Source organism: Lampris incognitus, chromosome 8 (assembly GCF_029633865.1).
Source record: "Lampris incognitus isolate fLamInc1 chromosome 8, fLamInc1.hap2, whole genome shotgun sequence".
Classification (NCBI taxonomy): domain Eukaryota; kingdom Metazoa; phylum Chordata; class Actinopteri; order Lampriformes; family Lampridae; genus Lampris; species Lampris incognitus.
The window spans coordinates 40,968,616-40,995,420 of record NC_079218.1 but is presented as its reverse complement, the minus strand read 5'-3'; the positions used below and the strand labels follow the sequence as shown (position 1 = coordinate 40,995,420).

Below are 26,805 nucleotides of genomic sequence, written 5' to 3'. Positions count from 1 at the left end.
CGGATACAATTGGGGTGAAAAAGGGGGAACAATCCAAAAAAAAAAAAAAAGAATGCTGTTGCAGTAACTGAACCTACAAGACAGCTACAAATCCTGCATAAGCGCTTCTCTCCCACTTCATTATCCTTTTAAATCATTCATCATTAAAACTCAGATCAATACGGGATGATATTGCTCAACAGCGTTTGCCAGTCAATGAATTTTTCGACAAGAGCAAAAGCAGATGTCTCTCTCTCTCGAAGACGGTGTCGACCATGCTGAATTTACCGCTGAGCATTTTCATTTAAAACACTTCAACCAGATTTTGTCTCGTGTGCGTCCATTTCATTTCCAGTTAATCATATCAGTTTGAGTTGGATCAATGTCACTTCGTTAACGTAATTATTCTAGCTGTATTTGATAAAAATGAGGTGGACTAAATTACATTACGCTGCATGGATGTACTTAGATTGAGGTGGGGCTAAATCCATTTATTGGATGGAAATCCTAAAATTTAATTGAGCTCTTCCAATGAGTTCTTAATTTTTTATTTTATTTTTTTTTTTGAGTGTGTGCGGTGTTTTGCTTGGCTGATGTAGCTGAGACACCACAGCCATGAAAGATGTCGGATATCTCAATCATATCTCTCCCATTGCAAAAGACACCTCATACCAGTATCATCAGTCTCATCCATAGACACACACAAACGCACACAAACACACAACTACATGTACTCTCCGTTTATATCTCTCTCATCCTCAGAAAGGGTTGCTATGGAAGGACGTTTTCTTTGCTACCATGACAACATGAGTTCTATTTGATCTCCCTTAATGACGGTGGAAGATTGGCGCCGACAGAGCGCGGGCGAAAAGAGATGCTTTCAGAGAGAAAACGCTGTTGTGATTCCCATAAAACGCTCCCTCTCCTCCTACTAACCAGCAAAGTGTGTGCACACAAGAGTGCATATCTATTTGTTTTTGCCTCGGACTGTTCTATTATTACCAGGGCGCGCCACTGTTTGACTGTGGCTGTGCTTGCATCCCGACCCTGTGAGTATTTTACTTAGCCTGTCCGAGGCGATTACAGGTGAATTTCTGATTCAAACTGGCAGCCTGACCTGGCCCACATTACTGTGATTTGGTATACCCGGAACGAGAAGGAAGGAGAGGAAAACTATTATAATTAGACCTAACAACCCTGAGAGCTTTCACAACCCTGAAATATAGGGTTGTTGTTACTGCTTACATCCTTTTTTTTTCTTTTAAGTTAATTACTTTGATTCCAATACAATAAGTATGGGCTCATCATTCAAATCATCTGCACCTTAGCTTGCAGGAACACCATCATCATTCACTTTAATATCTAGCCATTCATTCATTCATTCATTCACGATGCATACCCCTTTTTTTCCCCACTATGGACATCCTTACCTTGAGCCTCTCAGACACCCCATCAGTAAAGCTGATGGTAAACTCTTCTACTTTGGGCACCTTCAGCCTCTTCTTCTCTGTCTGATACTCCGTACGAGTCTTCACCACCACCTGAGGGAAGGGGAGAGAGAAGGAAAATGATTTGATACACAGTGATGGAGGTGTGGACAGATGGCTTTTACCACAGGAGTGAAGTGTGGAGCGCACAGGGCTGTCGGGCTCCAGAAATCTGAACCTCCTGGAGAGAAGAAGGGTGGGCTGCTGCAGCATCCCAATGTCTCAAGGGACAAAACGCATATAGTCTGCCATCGAGAAGGTATCAGTTTGACTATGACTCTCAATATTTTTCAAATAACGTCCCGCCCGCTGACTCCGATTTTTGCTTTACGCTCTCATCGAGAGGAAATTGAAAACGGTAGAGGCCATGAAACCCCATTTGTTCCTATCCACTTGTGGGGGGAGAGATGAACGAGCAGGCCATCATTGGAAACCTGGTCAGGTGAAAGGCGAGATGGAAAACTAGAAGAAAACGGTGAGGGGTAAAAAGAAATTAAATAGGTAATAAACAGAAATAAACACAGATATCAAGTCATTCTTGTAGCCAAAACCAAGGATCCTGGACTTGGACTCAGGTCGGAAATGCTAACTGTTAAAGCTGCAAAAGGGGGGCCGGTGGTTGCTAATGTCAACACACCGCCTTTTAGTGGTTATTGTGGTTGCATAAAGACTTTAAGTGCAACTGCGGAGTGTCCACGGGTCTCCTTTGTGTTAACATCATTTGTCCTCACAGGCCTCGGCTCACCTGCTGTGGACGAAATAAAAACATGGAGTATTTCTGACAAAGTTAGAGAGCAACCAAACAGCAGCTCGCCCATAAAAAAGTTTCAAAAGGAAATGGGGTGAATGAAGATACATATGTTCAAGGATGGGAGCCATTGATACCCCAGGAACAACAGAGATGGAAGAATTGCCTCACAAGGGAAGTTTAATTTATTTATTTATTTCAGGCTCCCAGGATATATATGTATGCAAACAGGTTTTATGTGCGAACTACATGGCCAGTAGACATGATTCTGACTCTGGTATCAAAGTCATGGTTTAAAGGTTTAAAGGCAAGAGGAATATGTGACATGAGAACACAAACACAGGTGGACCATGAACATGCACACACAAACACACACACACACACACACACACACACATACAAAAATAGCCATAACACCTCCAAGGTATTGTGCCTAGCATCTGTCAGAGGTCTAGCGGTGGTGCACTAAATAAAGGCCTCCGATCAGCTTCAATACCACTGGGCTTTACAGCAGGAGTAGCACCAGGGCAGGGAAGGGCTGGGCTTGGGCGGGCGTGTGGGGGTTGGGTGGGTGGTGGTGGCGGGGAGGGGGGTGTAGCATAGCCCTGTCCCAATACTGTCACTCTGACACTCCTCAACCAAACAGGTTCAGAACTGCAGTCAAAACACATACGTCCACAAGAGTGGGATGGAGGCAGCGGAGAAAGAGAGAATGACAGAGCAACAGAGAGGAGAGACAGACAGACAGCGAGACAGAGAGAAGGAGAGACAGAGAGAAGGATCGACAGAAAGACGGAGACAGAGAAGAGAAGGAGAGACAGAGAGAAGGAGAGATAGAGAGAAGGAGCGACAGAGACAGATCAATAGAGAGAAGGAGAGACAGAGTGTGTGAGAGAGAGAAGGAGAGACAGGGAGGAGAGAAAGAGAGAGAGACAGAAAGACAGAGAATGAGTGACAGAGGCAGGAGAGAAAGACAGAGGAGAGACAGGTGGGAGAGAGAGAGAAAGTAACGTTGTTAGCAAGTAGCGCCTGTAGGACTGGGTGTTAATGAGCAGTTGTTGGGGGCTATATATAATCACTGTTCCTATGCAAAGGCCATTTGTTTTCCTTCAAACGTCTCTGTTTAAAACCTTCACTGTACACTTTACTGTATATGCACATGCTTTCTTTCAGAGGAGCAAGAGTTATGGTCATGAGTCAGAACGGCTGAATGCACGGCCTGCAAAACACGCCGAATCTGTGAAGCGACAACGCGGGCTGCATGCTCTGATAACACAGCGACACACACGGCAGACAAGTCAATTCCATCAATCCACTTTACGCAGTGACAACACCTCCAAAACAATCATTTACCACAATCTAGCTTTGTTTACATCTGCATTTGTAGACTACATAACAAGAGGGAGAGAAGGGGGGGGGGGGGGCAAAGGGTTCGCAAACCTGTGAATACGCAGGAAGGAATGAGGGGGCGTGAAAGAGGCAAATAAAAAGGGCTTGGCGTTCCTCTAATCCTGATTGTTTTGTTTCCGAGAGACACTTTTTGGAAACCCAGACCGGCTCTGTGTGAGCACTGCGAAGCGGCCCGGGTAGACATGCAGAGCTGTGATCTACAGCTGTGTGGTACAGATGCGATGACGGCGGGTGGAGTCAGGACAGGCCCCGCAGCATCCTGGGCTCCATCGTGCCCGCCGTTCAATTATCAAACTCACCACGGCACCGAATTCGTGTCTCAGCTTTGCTTCAGCTTTCCCAGTAGTGTATAGCTCCTTTTTTTTAAATTTTTTATTACTATGAAGCACCCGGGGGCCCTGCAGGGTCACGCACAGCAGCACATCTACAGCGCTGCACTATTCGTCTGGCCGGCCGTGGCTCCCACTCCTTTAATTTCACGTCGCCTAATAAAGTGAGCATCAGACAACATTTGTCTCATTTATACAGCCCCTTGGCTATCAACAGCAGCTCATAGAGAATTATTGATTATAGCACCTCCAGCAACTGATTAAGTAGGCTCCTGTACTCTGTGGGAACTCTCAAGATTTATGAACGCCAAGATTTTGCTCAACGAACGGCGGCGGAAAATAAATCATATGCCCCGACGCGGCTCAGAAAATGCGGTCGCGGCTCACAGAGACTCCACTTACAGCGGCGCCGCGTCGGTTTCCCCCCACCACAGTTTATGAGAACTCCGGTCGCTCAAATATTCATGTCTAGTTAATATTGAGGAAGGTCACTGTATTCGAGCATGTCCGTGAGACCGATTCTTAGCAAGCCGAGTCCTGCGAGTGACAGCGGGAGATGTTCGCAGTTCCCCATGTGGCCTCCCCGACTTGCTGTGATCTATGCGGCGTCCACCACTGACTGACGAGTCACATGTATGATGAGGATGATTTATTTCGAACATGTAAATACTTTTTTTTTTTACTGCTTTTTTGAATCCCCCGTGGGGCAATTCTTTTTCTGCATTTAACCCATCCTAGCGGTGTAGCTAGGAGCAGTAGGCAGCCGCTAGTGCAGCGCCCGGGGTCCAACTCCAGTTCCTGTTGCCCTGCCTCGGTCAGGGGCACAGACAGGGGTGTTAACGTCTTTTTGATGGCGGGGGAAACCAGAGCACCCAGAGAAAGCCCACCACAGACACGGGGAGAACATGCTAACTCCACACAGGAACGACGACCTGGGATGACCCCCAAGGTTGGACAACCCCGAGGTTCGAACCCAGGACCTTCTTACTGTGAGGTGACAGTGCTAACCACCAGGCCACCGTGCCACCCAGCAACAATAAGCAGCCAGTAATCAGAAGGGATCAACAAATCCGCACACCAACCTCCGCGAAACAGATCTCCATACGCATCATATTACTTGTTACAGGAGTAGGAGGAGGTGTACACTTATTTTGTCCTACCCCTTCCTCACCTACTCTTAAGTTAATTCAACCACTATACATTACAAACTCAACCCCCGCTGTACTGTATAGTTCACATTCAATGCCAGTTGTGCTGCACAGTACAAATTCAACTGCTGTGAACTATGTGAGTGTGTAACAGGCATTCAGTCCAGTGTGTTTGTGTGATGTGCTCTCTGAGGACCGCTTTTCTACAACAAATAGCACTGAATATAAGGCGGGAGTGACTTGGGAGGACATAAGGAAACCACGCACAAGGGAAATACTGACAAGCACCCTCATCGAGAGCCATTGATATAATTGTTTTACTAAAATGAGTGGAAAAAAGAAAGATTTATCTGTCTCTCTCTCTCTCTCTCTCACTGTCTTATCCTGTCTCCTCCTTTTCATTTTCCCTCTGGAAATTCTGTCAGAGGCTTTCTCTATCTCTTCCCATCGCTTCCCTCGGTGTTTTTGTCTCAGACCTGTTATAAACGTTTCGTTTTGGGGTATTTTTTTTCTTCGCCTCTCTGAAGACGGAGAGGAAAAATAAAAACCTCTTTGCTGAACTTGCAGTGTGAGACGGCTGCAGATATTCTTTTGACGTGTTTGATTCCCGTCATGTCTTGTTTGAAAGGGATAGAATAAGCGGGGATGTGAGGAGGTGGTTTCTGATGCAGCCTTGTAGGTGGCTCGGCATGCGGCTTCAGTTGGGACCAGGCTTACCGGAGACGATCAGCGGTGACCTGCGTTTGCTTGATGCACTCCTCTTGTGTGCTTCTGGTTGCTCGGACTCAACACTCACTAACCACATATGAGGGTTCAAATTCAGAGATTAGCTATACGCTGTTGAGAACATGAACGTTGGTTCGTATATGATTTTGTTGTTTAAAAAGTGCACATAGGTAGGGTGTCCGGGTAGCGTAGCGGTCTATTCCATTGCTTACCAACACGGGGATCACCGGTTCAAATCTCCCCGTGTTACCTCCATCTTGGTCGGTCATCCCTACCAACACAACTGGCCGTGTCTGCGGGTGGGAAACCGGATGTGGGTATGTGTCCTGGTTGCTGCACTAGCGCCTCCTCTAGTGGGTCGGGGCGCCTGTTCAAGGGGGAGGGGGACCCGGGGGGAATAGCGTGATCCTCTCACGCGCTACATCCCCCTGGCAAAATTCCTCACTGTCAGGTGAAAAAAGCAGCTGGCGACTCCACATGTATCGGAGGAGGCATGTGGTAGTCTGCAGCCCTCCCCCGGATCGGCAGAGGGGGTGGACCAGCAACCGGGACGGCTCGGAAGAGTGGGCCAAGTACAATTGGGGAGAAAGGAGGCGGAAAAAAAAATAAGAAACATATTTTTGTAACAAAATTCTTTAACTGTTAAGCTCTCGTTACGAAGGGACAACTCACATGCCCCTAGAAGACACCTAGGGTTGAAAACTCACTTTGTAGCACCACAGGGCAACTATATGAAGAGGTTTACGGGTACATTACAGGCAATGTAGTTGATATTCCTATTTAGAGCAACACAACAGGTCTCGTGCAGCAACATTCTGTGGGGTTTTTCCTAAATTGTTTTTTCTTTCTGAAATTAGTTTGTGCGAAACCTACAGAAGGGCAGAGAATCCACTGCTGAGAGCATGAAAGGTTCTCAACTGCCCAATTTAATTTTCATGTGCCTTGAATATTGATGGATTTTTTTTCTATTTAATTTTAGAATAACAGATATGGGATTATGCAGTATTAATGAGATTATCGTTTTCATCTTTATTTTCTCCCGAATGGGTTTTTTTATGTTCTCACAAGTCTTCCTGTGCGCTGGATTTATGCATTTTCACAATTCGACAAATGCAGCTGAGCAACTGGACCGCTGTGCATATTCACTTACGAAGATGGCCGGAACCACTCTTAACATTCGAGCTCATCGACACCAGAAGGTCCCTTTGACCGATTGCACATGCAAACAGATGTGTGCATGCAAACAGCTGTTGCGGGGGACACGGTGAGTATGCAGGTTAAGTGTTATACTCAAGGACACTTGGGCGTCTTGTCATACCAAACTCTTAGACCTTCTGTTGGCGGACAGTTATGTCCCACCTACAGGCAACCCAATGGACTTTTTGGACTACCCAGGTAGAAATATCGGTAGGTACATAAAAAGGGAAATCCACATCATTCACTCGTTTGAGAGGTCCTCCATTATTTATCGACTTAAACACAGCAGCTCATTCGTCTGGCTGCCACAGTGAGCCCAAACAACTGGTGCATCGCTTTGCGTGACATCAGTTGAAAGGTTGTTTAACAGTCAATGACAGAGCAGAGGCAAACCGTGTAATCCTGCTCCCACCCCCACCCCCCAAACCCCTGCTGACCCCCTTCCTGCAACCCCATTTACGAGGATAAAAACAAACTGTATGATGGAAAATAACATTTGGTTGTATTGATGTATTGATACCCAGAAACGCAGTAAGAAGCAAGGTGGAAAGCAGGACATAGTAAGTGGGTGACATGAAAACAGGCTAGCTAGGGCAAGAGAAGGGCTGTAAGAGTCTGCATCAGTCTGTTGCAGAAGTGTTTTATCCCTCTCTACTTCAGAGTTCTCTACTCAAAAATTAAGAAATTGTAAAAAGAGGGGATGGGTAGATAGATAGATAGATAGATAGATAGACAGACAGACAGACAGACAGACAGACAGACAGACAGACAGATAGACAGATAGACAGATAGACAGATAGACAGATAGACAGATAGATAGATAGATAGATAGATAGATAGACAGATAGAGAAGAAAGAAATGGAGGGAAGAAAGAGAAAGAAGAATAGGAGGGGGTTGGTGTTCTCAGTACCTCGTTTTTCTGGCCTCAATGGTTAAAATTCAACTGGGTTCAAGAAAACCACACCAAACTACTCAGGTATGTGACAGTGTGTGTGGGTGAGTCTGCCACCAGGCCCTAAAAGCCTCTGAGCTGCTCCACAGCAGGAAACAGACTACCAACCTCGAGCCTCAATCTACACAAGAACTACCTGAATTAAATCGCTGATGAATCATCTCTCTCCTGCTGGCTCATCCATTCTCACCACACTCGACTTCCCATCAGTCTGTCTATAAATGTGATCAACCTCCAAATCTGTCTATCTATCTATCTATCTGTCTGTCTGTCTGTCTGCCTATCTATCTATCTGTCTGTCTACCTATCTATATATCTATCTATTTGTCTGTCTACCTACCTATCCGTCTGTCTATCTATCTATCTATCTATCTGACTGTCTGTCTGTCTGTCTGTCTATCCGTCTGTCTATCCGTCTGTCTATCTATCAATCTATCTATCTATCTAGCTGTCTGTCTATCTATCAATCCATCTATCTATCTATCCCCTCCTACACCCTGTTGCTACTGTAATTCTCGTCTTCCTCTCTCTCCTTCCCCCTTATTCTCTTCCTCTGTCAACAACCCCAGCAGAAGTGAAGGACGGTTGGTTTTCCCTGGAACTACTTACATCCAATCAAGATATTGGTGACCCAGTGGTGGCTGGGGTGGATGTGACGCATCCCTGCCCAGATGGAATCAAATCTAATACCTCTGCAATCCCTCAGCCGCAACAGGCCACAGCAGGGTTAGCCTGTGTGTGTGTGTGTGTGTGTGTGTGTGTGTGTGTGTGTGTGTGTGTGTGTGTGTGTGTGTGTGTGTGTGTGCTCTCAGTTCATTGTCAACCATGTTGTGCCTTCCCCTGCCCCTGCACATTTCACTGGGTTAGCCTTTTGCCAGGAAGGTCACGCCGTCATCAGGCAGAATCAGGGTAAAAACAGCTTGGATTGTGTTTAAAAGGCCTCTCAGGGAAGGGCCTGCTAATCTGGGGTACTTCTCACGTCACATGACCGAATAAATCTCCGTCTCATTTAAAAGACAAACTGCCTCTAAATCAGCAAACATCCCGAGAAGCTTCATACGGTACAGGGAAAATGTGTTTTTCCTGTTTGTTTGTTTTGTTTTCCTTCTGATCGGGGTGAGGGTGGGGGGGTGCATTCAATGAGCCATCTAGGGTTTAAGCTCTCCTAATGCCTCAAACAGAGAGCAGCAAATCCGGTTGGTCTCCAAAAAATGTATGCAAAAACAAACCGCACACCAATCCCCGTGTCTCATGGAGCATGCAAAACATGCAAAAACACACACTGATACGCGACAACAAAACCCAACACAAAAAAGCCACTCCTCGCTCCCTTCCGATGTCAACAACAATACCTCGTTGGCTTCTCGCTCCCCTTGTTCAGGCATCCCTTGGGATAACAGGTTCCCTGGGGTGGGCAACCCGATGACACCAACAGAACGCAAACCCACTCATCACGCACCCCTGCAAGCACCCCACCCCCACCCCCAGTAAGACGTACACAAAAACAGACACTTCAGCAGTCGCTCAGCGCGGTGAAATCCAGCCGTTTTCCAAAGCCAGTGTGTGTGTCTGCGGGGGCATGTGTGTACAGTGTGTAAGCTACAGCCGGCTCCCACGATGTCGGTGAGGATGCAGAAGCAATATTCTTCAGTGGGGCAGATATCATCAGTGAAAACTAACTCTCTCAGCTCTCCGACTATCCTGTCATGAACTGATAGCTGCTGACTGAAACGACTTGTCCTTCAAGCACATGTTGTGTGTGTGTGTGTGTGTGTGTGTGTGTGTGTGTGTGTGTGTGTGGGGTGTGTGTGTGTGGGTGGGTTCTCCCATGTGTGTTAAGCCTCACAGTGAGTGACAGGCCTCCCCAGTTAGCAGCTATGTGAAATGGAAAGAGATTGTGCGTCCCTCAGCAGAATCCACAATGAGGGCTCAGTAGCACCATGTGCTCCTCTAAGCAGTGTGTGTGAAGCACCTTCAAGACATATTTCACCGGAAATCACACGAATCCACCCCAAAGTCCAAATATTCACCTTGTGCAAATATGATACCCGCTTTTATAAGATGATGAAAACACAGGAAATCACAATAACTGTTTTCAAAGGGTATCACACCCAAGTTTCTATAAGACGGAAGGTGAGGCTAAAGACCGGTGTTAATGGCACCTGTACAACACAAGGGAGGTGTCTATATCCTGGAGGTGAGCGGTGGAGTGATGATGTTCTTTAATGGATATATTGTACAGGGTTTTACAATGCAACACTCGGAAGTGCTGGGACGGTTTATTGCACCACATTAGTGATGACTTCTTAAAACTGCCGTCCCTGAATTATCTCAAAGACTGTGTGTGTGTGTGTGTGGGGGGGGGGGTGTACCAAGCTGCAAGTACTCAATGAAAATTGCAAACCTGTGCAGAATATATACGTACAGTTTCCGGTGAAATATGACCTAATACTTGAAAAAAATAAAATAAAATAACAAGCTTGTTATTGCACAGCCAGGGCTGCGGGGTGACCTTGCTGTTCAGGACACTACGCTGCTTTACCATGCATGAATGTTTCATGGATTGGCTTTGTGAACGGGGAGATAACCTCTCAGCCAGTCAATCGAGGTTCCAATAACATGTCAATGAGACCCCTGCTTTGCTGAAGTGCCTTTGAGCATGACATGCAATTCCTAACAGCTCCTGTTTTGCTGTTCCCTGTCCGGCACAGTGCTCTGGCTTTGTTGAAATGGGCAAGCCAAGAAAATGCATAATGTCATGAAAAATATCTTATTGGGGGGGGGGGGTCCTGGTGGTGTGGCGGTCTATCCCGTTGCCTACCGAAATGGAGATCGCCGGTTCGAATCCCCGTGTTACCTCTGGCTTGGTGGGTGTCCCCACAGACACAACCGGCCGTATCTGCGGGTGGGAAGTCGGATGTGGGTATGTGTCCTGGTCGCTGCACTAGCACCTCCTCTGGTCGGTCAGAGCACATGTTCGGGGGGGGGATAGCGTGATCCTCCCGTGCACTACGTCACTCTGGCGAAACTCCTCACTGTCAGGTGAAAAGAAGCGGCTGGCGACTCCACATGTACCGGAGGAGGCACATGGTGGTCCACAGCCCTCCCCGAATCGACAGAGGGGGGTGGAGCAGCAACCAGCGTGGCTCAGAGTGGGGTAATTGGCCAGGTACAATAGGGGAGGGGAAAACAAAGGGGGGGATTTAAAAAAAATGATCATGAAGCTACAACATGATACCTAATGGGACTCTGGTCCCTAGTTGATGTGAAAGCAAATGTTGTTTGAAATGATGCTGCACAACTTCAGCTTGTTTGGACCATGTGGTGGAAAAGCCCCATCAGCTCTTGCTATTTGCCCCTAGAGTCTACACACTGGTGAGTGGATAATTCATGTTATGGTACGGTTTACTCCTAATATGCGTATAGTATATGGTTAAACTCTAGATATCACATGCAATCACTGTGTCACAGTAAAAAGCAAGTGACTATCCACCTCCCCTCGTCTCCTCCAGGGAGCCCGGCCATGTCACACAAAGGATGCTACTCCCTTCAAGTGTCTATTTTTATATGTCCTGCGAGCTACACGCTCTCTTTGCCCCATTCATTTCCATTTAACAAAATGAATTCGGCGTCCTTGTCAGAAGCCATAGGATATCCAATCAGTACGCCGCGTCTAAAACTGTGACCATGGTAACTGGATTAACTACTGCCAGAGCGGTTACTATGGGATGTCGAAATGATAAATGACGGTCTGTCCGGCTCCAAATCCGTCTCCTAATCTGAGTTGGAAAACAAAGGACACGGCCGAGAGACGGCTGAGATGGATGAATGAATGAATGAAAAAGGGATGGAGGGGGCGGTTGTCAGAAGAGGGAGGGTAATTTTCTGCATTGAGGCTTTAAGGGCAGCACAGGTCAATGACGTGAAACAAAAGCACCCAGATATGGAGGAAACAGAGCGATGCACTAACAAGCAGTAGAGCCCCCTCGTGTAGACGCACACACGCACACGCACACATGCACACGCACACACGCATCTCCAACACATGCAGCGAGGTGTAGTCTCTCACCTTGTCAGGTGCTTGGCACTGGAGGCTGCCGACATCCAGAGGGGCGATGAGGGGCACGTTTTGAAAGCCATCCTCCACACTCACTGGTTTGACTCCTTTGTCTTGAAGATTACTTCCTAGTTTCACCATCTTTCACGCCAATCTGTCCCCGGATATTCCTTTAGTGCCCTTAGTCCTGTGAAAGGGAAGGACGCTTTTTTAGCAGGATATAATCCCCCCCCCCCATCACCACCACGACCACATGAATGAGTCTGTCATACTTCATCAGTGGAGGCTGGCTGGAGCATAATCACAACAGCTCATATTGTGAAGTGTTGACTGAGCCCGGCTGAGGCTCTGTGTTGCAACTTGTGTGCAGCCTTAAAGTAAAGATGACAATTAAAACTCTGAATTGCCAGGATGGGGGAGATTCGAGATGAATTCGGAATCGCAACCTGAAATTAGATTTTCAAATCACCATTATTGGGGCAGAGTAATTTGTGAAGCAAATGACCAAAAAAAAAAAATTCTAATCATACCCCCGGACCGCACATCAGCCTATCAAATAGCCTTAAAATACCTGGCACCAAATGCTCCTTCCGTCCTCCCACATCACCAAACATACAAAAGAGAAGACGACAAACCCCAAAACCGGCAGTACTTACGGTGGATTCGCGTCTCCTGTCCGTTGTCTTTCTCCTGCGGCAGTGTAATGAAGAGGAGCGGAGGAGAGACGGGGGCCGGTGGAGATGCGGGGCAGCGGGATGCGGGAGGAGGTGTCTGTGCTGCTGATGCTGCGGGGAGCGACGCTGCGCCGCCGGAGACCACACTGGAGAGCAGGCGGCAGAGACAACTGACAGCAAGCAACCCAACCCCCCTCATCCAAACACAGCCTCGCACCCGGCTGGATACACCGAACGACTGGAAGCTGCCGCTAGGCGGGGGTGAGGGGGGGGGGGTGCGAAGGGGTGGGAATCTTTTTTCAATAGAGTCGGGGGGGGGGGGGTTTCTTGCCAAAGTGGAAGCCCAGTCAAACCCAGAGACTGGGTTTTTTTGTTAGTTTGTTTGAGTCTATACTGCCATCTAGTGGCCTGAGAGTCACATCGACACTGGAAGCGACGAGCTGGCCGCCACACGAGGGGGTGAGAGCATCAGTCCATAGCCCGTGTGCGCCAAACGCGTACAGACAGGCTATTATAACCACAGACGGGCCGACCTATATCAAAATGTACGTTGTTAAATAATACGAAATCCCTTCCACATGTGAATGTATCAAAAGATGAAATACTGAACGCTGGTGCGAGTAAATGTACTTAAATAAAATGCATGTATTTGAAATTTTCAAAATACAGGAAAACATATTTGCAACTAAATTATGTACGTTTTACTTTAGGATTGTAGAAAAAAAGTAGAACATTTGTATTAATATAATGTTCACACACACACACAAACAGAAACACTACATATGTCACGTATCGAGGCTGTGACAACATATATATATATATATATATATATATATATATATATATATATATATATATATATATTGGTTATGATGCGGGGGGCATTTTCCTGGTATGGTTTGGGTCCACTCCTCCCCTTAGAGGGAAGGGTCACTGCAAATCAATACAAAGTTATCCTGGAGGATCACCTTGATGGGAGGGGTCTCTTCCAGGATGACAATGCCCCATCCACTGAGCACGAGGACTCACTGTACGGTTTGATGAGGATGAAAATGATGTAAATCATATGCTACGGCCTCTACAGTCACCAGATCCTAATCCAACTGAACGTCTATGGGACATTTTGGACCGACGGGTTAGACAGCACTCTTAATACCACTGACCCATTGTAAATGTTACATTTAAAATACAAAAACAAAAGCCTGTAAAGGCAGGGAGGGATGCTGACTGATCCATGAGCTGTTCCTCTTGATGATTGATGAGGTTCAAAACCTGTCTGGGCACCAACTTTAATGCTGCTGCTGCTCCTGCTGCTGCACTGAACACAAATTGAGCAATTATGCATTAAAGACCATTAAAGACAAAACTGGCCAGGAGGCTGAGGGCAAACATTTTCTGTGCAGCTTTAGCTGATGAAGGGTGAAAGAGAGAGAAAGTCAATTGTATTATGGTGCCAGAAGGCAGGTAAAACCAAAAGATGCCAATCCTAAATAAATGGTGTCCTCTGTCTGTGTGTGTGTGTGTGTGTGTGTGTGTGTGTGTGTGTGTGTGTGTGTGTGTGTGTGTGATGAATAGGGGTTGTGACTGACAGAATTGACAGAAAAAGTGGCAAACCACATCCTTCTTTTAAAAGAAGTATAATTGTCAAACTTACCTTGAAATAGGATACATTTATAAGTTTTGCTGTAAAGAAGCAGTAAATGAAACGCGGTGTCACATTTTTCTCGTGGTCTACGTATGTTAGTCAAGAGAGATTTCTATCATTTGGTTACTCCGTTGACTTGAACTCCTTCTCTAAGTAGGTGATGACAGAAGGCGCTCACTGGGGAGCACATGCTGAGAAAACACCCACTCCACACAATGTGAGCTTCCCTGTGAAAGGCATTCATATGAACACCGGTACCAAGTCATTTCCACTCCTTTCAGAACAGTGTCGCTTTACTCAGCAGTCACAACGTCCGAACAAAGGAATAGGAAAATAATTGCTAATAGGAAGGTGATCCATATTATATGGAAGTGGCACTTATTTGTGACAGACTGTAATGAGGCGAATGACTGACAATGCAAAATGTAATCTAATGATAATAGTTCTGACAAGGCAGCCATAGCAACATGGGCCCTGTCTCTGCTGGATGACGGAAGCTAAGCAGGTGTGGGCTTGGCTAGTGTTTGGATGGAAGACCTCCGGGAAAAACTGAGTTGCTGCTTGAAGTGGTGTTGGTGGGCAGTCTTCCCCCTGGTCCTCATTAAAAAAAAACAACAACAAAAATCCTAGTGCAGTGACGAGGACACTGTGCTGTAGGAGAGACCGTCCTTCGGATGAGACACTGCACCCGACGCACTGTGGTCAGTGAAGATCCCATGACACTTACCGCACAGAACAGGCGACTCCTCCAAGCAAGCAATTATTTTTTCAGAAGTCATCTTTTTAAACGGCATGTATTTTGTTTCAGTACAGTTTTTCATGTCTTGCGCTTGTAGACATGAATCCTTAGTTTTGTAGAAGATGACGAGACCACTTCTCCTTTTGACCACACAGCCGTGGGGTCGTTTATTTCCTCCCCAAAACTTAAAGTGCACAGCTCACAGTTATCAACTCTGGCCGCTCGACATGCTAGCTCACAACCAGCGACAACTAAGCTAAACTCCGCGTCTACCCACAATCCCCCTCTGCTAACCCCTGAACCCACCGCCTTAAAGGGACAGTCTCTGGTCAACACGGTGAACGGCTCCCTGCCGAAGTAGGTCAGTACACACGACCCCCCCTCCCAGAATTCACCATGAGAGAAAGGGGGGATCAACGTGGCGGCGGGGGACGAATAATGCGGCCAAAACGGCTCCTCTTGAAGGGTGTAGAGGCTGGGGGGTGTCCACGCCGAGGGGGCTGGGCCAGTTGAACCGGCTTGAGGCGGTCCACCGAAACCCGCTCCGGCATACCGCCCACGTCCCCCACAAAGTTCTTCGCCTCGCCAGGACACGGAAGGGACCGTCGTGGGGGGGAGCGCAGGGGGGTCCGGTGGTTGTCGTGCGGGATGAAGTCGTACTCGGCCGACTGCAGGTCCTCGAGGACGTACGGCTGAGGGAGGCCGTGCTGCGAAGTCGGGACTGGAGTGAAAACGCCGGTTCCGTCCCGGAACACACAGCCCGTCGGCTGGCAGCAGACCAGGCCGTGCGGGAGAAATTCCCCCGGGACCCGCAGTGGCTGGCGGCACAGCTCCGCCGACGAAGCCTGGAGGTCTTCCTGAGGGGCGGACCGCAAGGCCAAGGCATGACCCACGGGGCTGGCCCGAAGAGCGGCCTCCATCTCTTAACTCCGATGGCTTGCCGCCTCCCAAGCCTCGCGGTGGAAACAACCAGCCGTCTCCCGCAAGTCGGGCAGTGTGAGCGAGGCGGCGTTAGCCACTGCCGTTGCACCGCTAGCTTCGTTCTCCATGGCTCACGTCGGGGTCACCAATGTGGAGGATGACAGAAAGGAGACGAGACCACTTCTCCTTTTGACCACGCAGCCGTGGGCTCGTTTATTTCCTCCACAAAACTTCCAAGTTCACAATCATAAACTTGGGCTGCTCGACATGCTAGCTCACAACCACCACCAACGTGAACCTCGCGTCTACCCACACTACGCCACCCCCACCCCCGTCAACCCCTGAACCCGTCAACCCCTGAACCCACCGGCTTAAAGGGACAGTCTCCGGTCAATATGGCGAACGTCTCCCCTGCCCAAAGTAGGTCACTACAGTTTAATAATTAAGTAAGGAATTCCTAGCCTTTTTACAGGGTGTTGTTAATGGGCTAATTATAAAAGGATGCAAATTTGTAGAAAGAAAGAAAGACAAACAATATGTGCTGAAGGCAGACCATTAACAAACAAAATTAAGCAAGCCCATAGTTTCGTCCGGCCATCCAGCCAGCCATTATTTGTGTCTGCTTAATCATTTCAGGGTTGTGGGGGGGCCAGGGTCTATCCCAGGGCAGTTTGAACTACCGCACTTGTGGTTTCACAGGTTCTGCCGGTCTGTGATGGTTCAGGTCCACATCAGCAGCTCAGCAGTCGATGCATGTTAGTGTCTACCGACTGCAGCCAGCAGCAGCAGCCATTGGCCGCCATCCAACTGTGGCCTGTATGGAAGTCAAATCCCAGAGCTTTGAAAACTGCCTGGGTTAGCTTGAAATCATCGCTGAACCCGACACCGTCCTCCCTTTTTGTCAAAGTTATGTTCACACGCTGATATCAAGTCTGTCTCCTAAAAAGTATCTTTGACCAAAGTTAAGGAGAAACACCAGGTCCATAACTGACAGACTGACTGACTGACTGATGATCAATAGATGAGTGTAGTTTAATATGGTGGTTTTAGCTGTTCATTGCTCTTCTTTGTATGATTTTTAAGGCCCTGGATAGATTATGATCTGAGGTGGTTAACTTATGTGCACACATTGCTGGTAAAGTTCATGTGATATTTTCCAATTATATTTTCAGCACCAACACCTGAAAGTACTATTGAATACTTCTGAACACGAGTTCAAATATGTTCATGCCCATTTTCTTCTGCCGTGCCCTTCTTAACTAAATTCCTTTTTCTCATATTGACAAACATAAATATGTTACCAGCTACAGTTTTGCTAATGACATATTACTTTTGTAAATTGCTATTTTTGGGCTAGTAAGCCTATTCATTAGAATTGGTTTCTTCTTCATATTTATATCAGCATCACTCTTTTAATTTAGATTACCAGACTGGTTTACGATTAAATATGCTCTGAGATGCTGTAAAATGAAAATGAAGAGAGGAAGCACGGTGATAAAACAGCCTGTGAAAGCCTATAGAGCTTTATGACCTGTCTTCAATACAAGATACCAACACCCAACCCAAAATGTTAACATGGTGGACGTCAGGTCTTACTGACAACAAAAGTGTGGCTGAATATTTTCAGAAACCCATATGCAAATTGGCACTTAACGTGTAAGTAAAGATAATAAAAAAATTTTATATTTCAGACAGAAAGCCAAGGTCTTTGTTAAAGGGCTCTTAGGTAAAGTGGTGAAGGTAAACATGCCAACCAGTCTTAAAAGAATAACTGGGAATATTTCAAGTCTATTTTTTTAAGACACTTAATATTGTCGATAGTCATATTTAATTTTAACGCTCATCCATCCTGTACTTCATACTCGACACAGTTTCTGCTAGCCAGCTAAATTGCAATGCAAGTCAATACTCATTCAGTTCAAAAAGTCCTCCATGGTTCATCCAAAGCCAACATAATGCTATGGCAGACTGTCACAGTGACATCGAGCGGTCATGTCAGAATTTTATAAATTTGGTTGCTAAATCCTTTGGTGCTTGCTCTTCTTTGCTGTTTGCAGCATAGTGATGCTTGACAGTACTAGCTTGCTGCTTATGTCGCACCCAAGCTACCAACCATAGCTGGTGTTGTGTAAATCATGGAGTGTTGTCATTGACTTGAACTACATTGCTGCTGGCTAGATATCCAGTATGAAGCACCAGATGGATGAACATAACATGAAACCAACTGATCGACCACATTAGTGGCAAGTAGAAAATCATAACATCATAAATTCTGAACTTCCCTTGAAAGCAACGTTATGCAATTGTTTTACTAGGGCTGTGTATTAGCAAGAATCTGGTGATACAATACGTATCACAATACATGGGTTATGATTCAATATATTGCAATACTGTAAGCAAGGCGATATATTGCGATTTCACAGGCCTGTGTTCTTTGTGTTTACGCTACTTCCTGTCTCAGTTTACGTTATGTTGGAGTGGAAGAGTCAAATGGCTGAAGATAGATTATAACACTGCTATCTAACGGTCAGGGTCTTCACACACACAACACAAAATGAACCACTGTCTGCCACAAATCTTTGCGTGTAAACTTTTAATTCAAAACCGAGCTTCTGAGAATCAATTCAGTATCACAAAATATAATATTGCGATACTCAAGTTAGATAAATTCTGACACCCCTATTTTTTTTACCTTACAATTAACAGCTTCAAAATCATTTTGACTGTACACTGATTTGTAATAGTGAGAATGGTGCCTCTTTCATTCCCACTCCGCGCCCCAAAAGGTGGGTATGATCCTCCACAGGGTAATTTTTTTCCCTAGGATGGCGAAGGCATGACTTGCCCTACCTCTGCCTGATTGGCTTACCCTCCATATCTTACCGTAACCATCTAGCCAATCAGAGGCAAAGTAGGGCGGGTCATGACTTCACCATCCTGGCAAGTGGGAATGAGAGGCACCATTCTCCTTATTGCAAGCCAGTGTACCATCAAAATGATTTTGAAGCTGTTATGTTACGGTAAAAAAGAGCTGCATAACATCTTGACTAGTGTCTGATAAAAGTCTCAAAGGTGTCAAGTGCTGTGATGTAAATGAATGTGCCGTACGAAGAATATCATCACAGTTAAGTTTTATTTCATTCAACATTTCACATTACAAATATTTAAAAATTATGCATACTGTTATAAATAGTTGGCTGCAAACAATTAAATAACATTAGATTTTCTTTTTCGTTTCACTAGCACTTCTACAGACCAACTCCTAGAAATATGGACATATCCGTATTACATAACTTAATTAGAAAGGAAAATACAAAAATAGGAACTTATAAAGTGAAATGACAATAAAAATTAAGGTGATATCTTAAGTAAAAAATGCTATTAATAAATACAACAACCTTCCCATACACAGTTAAAAACTATTGAAATTTTGCCATTAAGTAACATCATTAACAGACAAATATTTAAATATTTATTTTCCTTCAGAAAATGTGAACCATATATTGTGGAGCACAATATAGCAATTAGTAAAAACTAGACACTTTAACATATTAAAAGCTTCACCTCAAAAATATAACAAAAATCTGATCAAAATTATAAAAATCAATTATACATTCCAATTAAAAATATACCAATAAACAGCTAAATACATTGTTGACCTAATAATTACAATGCAATCAATCACAGTAGCTTGAAATAAACAAAATAAGCAAATGAGCACAAAACCTTTAATGTTTTAAAAATAACTTCAATTATTTATATTAGTACAAATAGTTTTGATTTCTTTTCTTTTTTACAAACACCAGCATGAAAAGGATTACAATAACAGTAGAAAATGACTGTGAAAAACATATTAACATCTTCTTTAATTAAATGTCTGCAATTAAAAATGGCATTAAAGAATTACATTGCAAAGAGTCTTTATCTGGAAAAAGGTTCAAAAGAAGTATTGCACATAACAACTTGAAGTTAACTTGCAACATTTACCACATTCAAGTCTTTAAGCTCCCCTTCCTCCAGATAGGTCTATAGAGATCACCTCGACACACAGCGGGGATGAGTTCTCAAGTCTTTTCAACAGTGTCCTATGAAGATGCTCAAAGTCTTGCACCGCCAAATTAATTTATAGTTTGTTTCTATTTTGTTTCTTGTCTATTTTTTTTTTCAATGTTCTGTGCATCCTGCAGATTTCTGCGAATGGGGAAGCGAGTAGATCAACACGTTGGGAAAAGGTGGGGGCTGGTGAGGTGGGAGTGGGGTTGGGGATGTCCTTAACAACTTAAGAGTTGAGAAACATTTGGTGCACACCACAACAATTATCTTTTTTTTTTAAATAGCTAATTCATGTATTTGTCATTTTCTCTTTTTTTTGTCATGCATGCTAAGGATTACAATAGGAGCTAATTGGCAAGTTCAAGAATATATATATATACTTTTTTTTTCAAATATTAAAATATCTAAACACCAAACATCCATTCTTGTGATACGAGATTCAGCATTAAGCGTGAACCAAATTTTGCATTCTCCTTATAGTAAGTTATATTCCAGCTATGGAGAGGAAACCGAGACAGAAGTTACCATTTTCCAACAAGGATAGTCATTTTTAGAGACATTAACATCAATTTCAAGTTACAACTCGTTTCTCGCCATGCTGTTATTGACCAGATTGACTACAAACACCTAGTGTATGAAAGCTAAGACCAAGAGAGCGATACACTTTGGTCTCTTCTCTGCAGATTTGAAGTCGCATCAACACAAGTGCGCACTCAGTTGTAAAGATTCCTCAGCACTGAAATGTATAAAAAGCATAATTGAAAATAATATATATTGAAACCACTCCACGTTTTTCTTAAAATGAACATTTCCATATATGCAGATCTCTCAGTAACAAAAGTACAAAAGCTACCTTTCACAATGTGAAAAATTGAGGTATTGCAAAAAGGAGTTTCCCCATTTGTGAAAAATGTGCCTAAAATGACTGTTGGAAAAAGAAAAAAATATTTAGAAAAGTAGTGCATAATAAATGTTTATATGTGCATGACAAAATAATTTAGCTAGAAAACACTGTACCAAAAAATCAGCAGGCCATGTATAAAATAATCAATTATTTTTTTTTATCTCATTTAACAGCAAATTCTTCACAAAGTGTTTTAACTTCTAAAATGCTCACCCACCACACCCACAAAACTGAAGTCCAGGGTGCAAAACTGGTGCAACAGCACAACATCACGCCAATACAAGGATAGGTTTCTCACTAGTGTGTATAATAATCAAGTTTATAGTTCGGTACTAACTCCCTGACATATTTAAATGCTGGGCTATTAGAATAGGATACCGCTGAGTGACTTACAACTTCAAGTGAACGTGAGGGTTAGTTTTGCTCCCGATCTGTGTTTTTATTAATTTTACCCAAACATGACCTGCTCTCACAAACACCATCAGCTTATTAGCGTATGCCTCCACTGGAAACTACGGAGGGCATCATGGCCTGCCTGTTTCTGTGGGTAAACTCAGTAAGCCCTGTTGTTTATTACTGGTGTTCTCCTGGGTTTTAACTGCATTGTTTCATATACTGAAGGCCAATCTTTGGTTTGCCAGAGTACATCTGGTCGGGATAAGTAAGCGAAATCGAGTGAAAAGTTAAAAAAAAAAAAATAGGGAAAAAAAAAAGAAACTAAAAAGCTTGACAGGAAATGAGCTACAGTGTGACCCACTACTGCACAGCTATCTTTGGTTCCCTAAAGCCCCTAAGTACAACCTATTAAAACTGCAGTCTGTTTTTTTAAGAGTGAAGAAACTGCATGTGGGTCACGAGAATGTAATAGTAGAGCAAACTATGGAGACTATCTTCATTTATGCTTTGAAAACACTGTATGCTGAGTTGGATTAGCTTGGCTGGAGAAAGGACAGAGGTGTTCACTGCAAGGGCAGACCCCTCTAAGTCTCAAATGTGCGGGTGACGACTCAGAAATCAATCGGCTTTGATTGGTTCTCTCATTCTAGAGGCTTGACACCCAATAAGAAAAGTGCAGCCTTGGGGAAAGACTCGGGAGAATTGCACAAATTGCATTCAAACGTACTAAAAAATACGCATTTCTCAATAGCTGGTAAGCCCAGATGAGAAGTGTAGGAGAGGTGGTGCGTTGAAAAAAAAAAAAAGAAATGTCCTCCCTTAATGAGTAGCCTTCACCTTAATCCCAAAGTTTAGAGTCCATGTCTTTGACACAGAGGAAGGAGATTTAATCCCTGGATTTGGACACACAAACTACAATCCAAAACTACAAGGCCCGGACCTCTGCTAGCTGCTATCTTTGAAGCAGGGCCTATAGGCAGATGTGTGTGTGTGTGTGTGTGTGTGTGGGGGGGGGGGGGGTAAATGTTTGTTTGGGGGGGCAGGGGAGGGCGGGTAGGGTAGGAGTTATCTCTTGACTGGCTAGCGTTCCTGGGTCTCTGTCACCTCTGCACGCTGTACATTCCCGTAATATACTGTATACTGTACGATGCTCTGTCTTGTCCCTGGCACAACCCTGGGTTGAATTATAAAAATATGGAAGTGACTTAAGCAGTGAGCAGAAATATACTGTGCCAATGACATCACACTCTGCGCCGTTGCATCACTTCCCTTTGATTGGGGTCCTACAGAAAGGAGAACACCGGCAGATGCTTTTCTTGTCTTTCATTTCCTTTTTTTCTCTTTTCTTTTTTTTTTAATTTGTATTCGGCACACTTAGCAGCTGAGCTTGAGGTATTAGTTTTTGCATGTCAAAATGGAGATCAAAACCCAAATGCATGTTGCTGAATCTTGTTTTTTTTTTTTTTTTCAAGTAACGCTGAAATAGTAGCATGGATCTAAAACTTAAAGAAGGGTTAAAAGATTTTGATCTGGGAGGAAAGTAAAGCCCATTTAGTTCTGCAGTTTCTCCTATCTAATGTTCAACCCTAATTGAGATTTGGCTTTGGTTAACTACTAAGGGCCTGTGTACTGTTTGCACTCTGCAGTTAGGAAATAAGTGCACTCTTCTTTAGCAACACCTTCTTCCAATCACATTTGCTCTGGAGCCTCTTGTATCAAAACCAAAATGAATCAAACATATGGAAATGAATTATACCAAAGGGATTGCGTTTGCTCTGGAGACACACAATAAGGTAAAATGTGAAAGCTTTGCTAAGAATTAAAGGGTCGATTGAAGGCCAAATAAAAATACCTACACTGGGACCTTTTGTATTGCAATCACAACAATGTCTTGTTTCGAAGGAAAAGGGTAATCACATGCCAATTGAACAGCAGAGTAGCGTCTCTCAACCCAATCGTCCATAAATATTTTTTTTTAAAAACATCAAATGGATAAATAAAATTATATAACCAATTTTTTTTTCCTTGCTGGACATATTTGGATATTTAATTCCAGTTTCTCTTTTCTACCCTAAAAAATATAGATACACATAACTTAAAGAGGAAAAAAAAAAGGGTTCTGCGAAATTAAATCTAAAAAGAAACCAGCAACAGAAAAGTGCATTTATTTTTACAATGATTTGCGACTCCTGCACTACCTCCCTCCTGTTCCCCTGCTGTCTCTCCCTCTCCATCGTCTGCTCAGTTCCAGCGGAAGGAGATGTGACGTGGCCGGTCTCCTCCCTCCTTCACCAGGGGCTTGTGGAACTCTCGCCCGGCACGGGAGTGGATGGCCGCCCAGCAGTACTCGCAGTAGTACTGCAGACAGGTGACGTTGGCGCAGAAAAATGGGGCAAACTTCCCCCCACAGCGAGTTCCCTGGCACTCGTCGCACAGCTGGTCATCCAGCACGTATGGCTTTACTTCCACCTGCACCAGAAGGCGGGTGGGGGGGGGGGGGCAAACACACACACACACAAAGAGATGTGCCCACGCATGGTACATTAAATCTGCTCCATTTTGTTCGAGTGACTGAGGCAAAAGAAGACATAAAGACAAAATCTACAGGACAATCATTACGTACGTCCTGTTGCTAGACTTTTGAATGTAAAGACCTAACATCTTTTGTGTCAACTGGAAAGAGGGACATGATGGTGCCTACAGAGGGGGGAGAAAAGGGGGGAAACGGAGCAAGAAGTAGAGGTGTAGTGAGATAAACAGAAGTGGGAGACGGAGAGAGAAGCGAGACGAACACATCTGAGGTCTCCTCTCCTTCTACTCACCCGTTTATCGATTTCCCCGTGCTGCAGCTGTACAAAGCGAGCGCTGATAGCAGCAATGTAGCTCTGCTGATTAGAGAAGGCGACCCGCCCTGCTCCCTTGGGGTACTTGAGCTCAGGGTCTGTGTCGATGCCTGCGTAGCACACCCCGCCATACAGACGGTCCATGATCATGGCCAGCTCCACTGCAAAGACACACAGTCACATATGAGGAGTCCCAAAAAAATAGAACACCTGCAAAAGGCTTTTATGTGCAAAGTCTGTGGTGGACAGACACACATGTAGGTGAAACACACCATCATTTGTTTGTGTAGCCAACACCCACAGACATAGACTGCACTATTAAGAGGGTAGGGGAAGCTTAACTTTCCCAAAATTATCACTAAAAACATTTAACATGAATCCTATCTATAGCCACCTGTCTGTGAATAAAATAATCATCCAACACATGACTGGGCCACTGACATACACATGGGGTCAGTTACAGTGCATCAGTTTTTTATTTTTAATAAATTTGCAAAAATTTCTACAAAACCTTTTTCACTTTGTCATTATGGGGCATTGTGTGTAGATTGATGAGAAAAAAGGAATTTAATCCATTTTGGAATAAGGCTGTAACATAACAAAATGTGGGGAAAGTGAAGGGGTGTGAATACTTTCCGGATGCACTGTATTTATCTTTTTATTTCTTTTTAGTGATCGCAACTGTAATTTAACTTCCCTGACATTCGAATTCAGCTTAACAAGCTACATAAAGGAATGAAGTATGTATATGTAGGAGTGATGCCATGATAAAAAAAATAATCAAATAATTTGGGGACAAAGGAGTAAAAAGTCAATCGAGGTGAAGTTGTAAACTGACCTAAATTAAACTTAAGCTGCAAGACTTTTGGACCTTAACAGAGTGGTGACTGGACGGGTCCTTTGCGGTGCAAACTTTGCCGAAGAAAAAAAATGCAAAAAACAAAAACAAAACTTAATCTGCACTCAAAGACAACGCCACAAAAACAAGCCTATCAAAGACATGTTATTCTATCATTGGCCAATAAGAGAAAAAGGCGTACCACCTCTTTCAGAATTGAGTTTCTATCCCGGCACATTAAATAAATAAAGCCCCTGTCCTCCGTGAAGAGGTGCCTAAATGAGTCACGATTCAGCGCCAAAGATTCAGTGGCGGGTCAGTTCGCAGAGCGTTTCAAACGGGATATAAACCTACAGAGGCAGTTTCTCTCGGAGGCCAAAGGAAGCCTGGCCTCCCCATAAGTATATTCTAAGAAAGAGAGCAAAATGTGTCATTCACACTGCTGTGTCTTTATTGAGTTTTACTATTCCCTTTGTTTTTCTTCTTTAGCTGGTCTGGCGAGTGAAACAGCGTCCCTCTGTGTGCATTACAAGGGGTAGCTGATGTCCTCTGCACTGTCTAGTGGTCAGTGAAATGCTACCATTGCTCAAAGGAGGCCAGCTTTGCCTGGCTTCCCTTAGAGGGAAAAAAAAGTAAGTTTTAGCCAATCAAACTGAGGCCAGGCATCACCAAGCTCAACTGAATGGTCAATTCAATGCAAAAAAAAAAAAAAGCAAAAAAACAAAAACAAAACCAAGGGGGTGTCTGGGTAGCGTAGCAGTCTATTCCGTTGCCTACCAACACGGGGATCGCCAGTTTGAATCCCTGTGTTACTTCCGGCTTGGTCGGGCATCCCTACAGACACAGTTGGCCATGTCTGCAGCTGGGAAGCCGCATGTGGGTATGTGTCCTGGTTGCTGCATTAGCACCTCCTCTGGTCGGCCAGAGTGCCTGTTCTGGGGTGGGGAGGGGGAACTGGGGGGAATGGCGTGATCCTCCCTTGCACTACGTCCCCCTGGTGAAACTCCTCACTGTCAGGTGAAAAGAAGTGGCTGGCGACTCCACATGTATCGGAGGAGGCACGCGGTAGTCTGCAGCCCTGCCCAGATCGGCAGAGGGGGTGGAGCAGCGGCCGAGATGGCTTGAAAAATGGGGTAATTGGCCAAGAACAATTGCAGAGAAAAATGGGGGGGGGATCCAAAAAAAATAAAAATAAAAGACTTTACTATGCTTGCTTTTGAACTGCAACAGAACGGTAGGCCTACCCCGTTGTATATCCAATTAATTGTGGTATTTATTCAAAAAAGGGTGTGTCTGAAAACCTTCAGCTATGTGTTTATTCTTTAGATGATGATGATGAGAAGAAACAGAGGTAGCGTCATGTTTTAGCGTGTATAGATCTAGTGTGTGATTGTGCGTGCATCTTTCTGAGCCAACGTCATTGTTGTTTCTTGCTGATTACAGTTGTATTGTTGGAGATGTCCCCTGATGGGGGTTATGCATCTGTTAGTGCTTATGGCTGTGAGAAGTTTGCATGTGTCGAACAGTATTTGGAGAGACAAAACAAATCGCACCTTGTGTGGTTTTGCATTCCATAAAAGCCTTGTCAATGCTACGTATAGTTCCCAAGGAATTGGATATAAGCACAAATGAGAAGCATAAGCCCAGTAACAGCACTCATTTATCTGGTTTGTGAAAACAAGAAACTATATCTCCATGTGATAATATGGAGATTTAACCTCCAATTGATATGATCTCCATACCAAGCTGACTGACTTC

At 44.6% G+C, this 26,805-nt stretch overlaps 2 protein-coding genes across 3 annotated transcripts in view; both read right to left on the bottom strand.

Moving 5' to 3' along the window:
* Positions 1 to 12,175, bottom strand: part of nsg2 (neuronal vesicle trafficking associated 2) — a 76,098-nt gene extending 63,923 nt beyond the window's left edge. Inside the window, exons 1-2 of one of the 2 annotated variants that reach the window (XM_056285474.1) lie at positions 12,047 to 12,175; positions 1,410 to 1,520 (exon numbers count right to left, since the gene is read on the bottom strand). In XM_056285474.1, the coding sequence (XP_056141449.1) occupies positions 1,410 to 1,520; positions 12,047 to 12,175 (240 nt within the window). The remainder of the gene's footprint in view (positions 1 to 1,409; positions 1,521 to 12,046) is intronic. The other variant, XM_056285475.1, reaches the window with a different exon arrangement.
* Positions 12,176 to 22,815: 10,640 nt separating this feature from the next.
* LOC130116584 (cytoplasmic polyadenylation element-binding protein 4-like) overlaps positions 22,816 to 26,805 on the bottom strand; it is a 55,628-nt gene continuing 51,638 nt past the window's right edge. Inside the window, exons 9-10 of the mRNA XM_056284532.1 lie at positions 24,189 to 24,370; positions 22,816 to 23,835 (exon numbers count right to left, since the gene is read on the bottom strand). Coding sequence (XP_056140507.1) covers positions 23,608 to 23,835; positions 24,189 to 24,370 — 410 coding nt within the window. The 3' untranslated portion in view covers positions 22,816 to 23,607. The remainder of the gene's footprint in view (positions 23,836 to 24,188; positions 24,371 to 26,805) is intronic.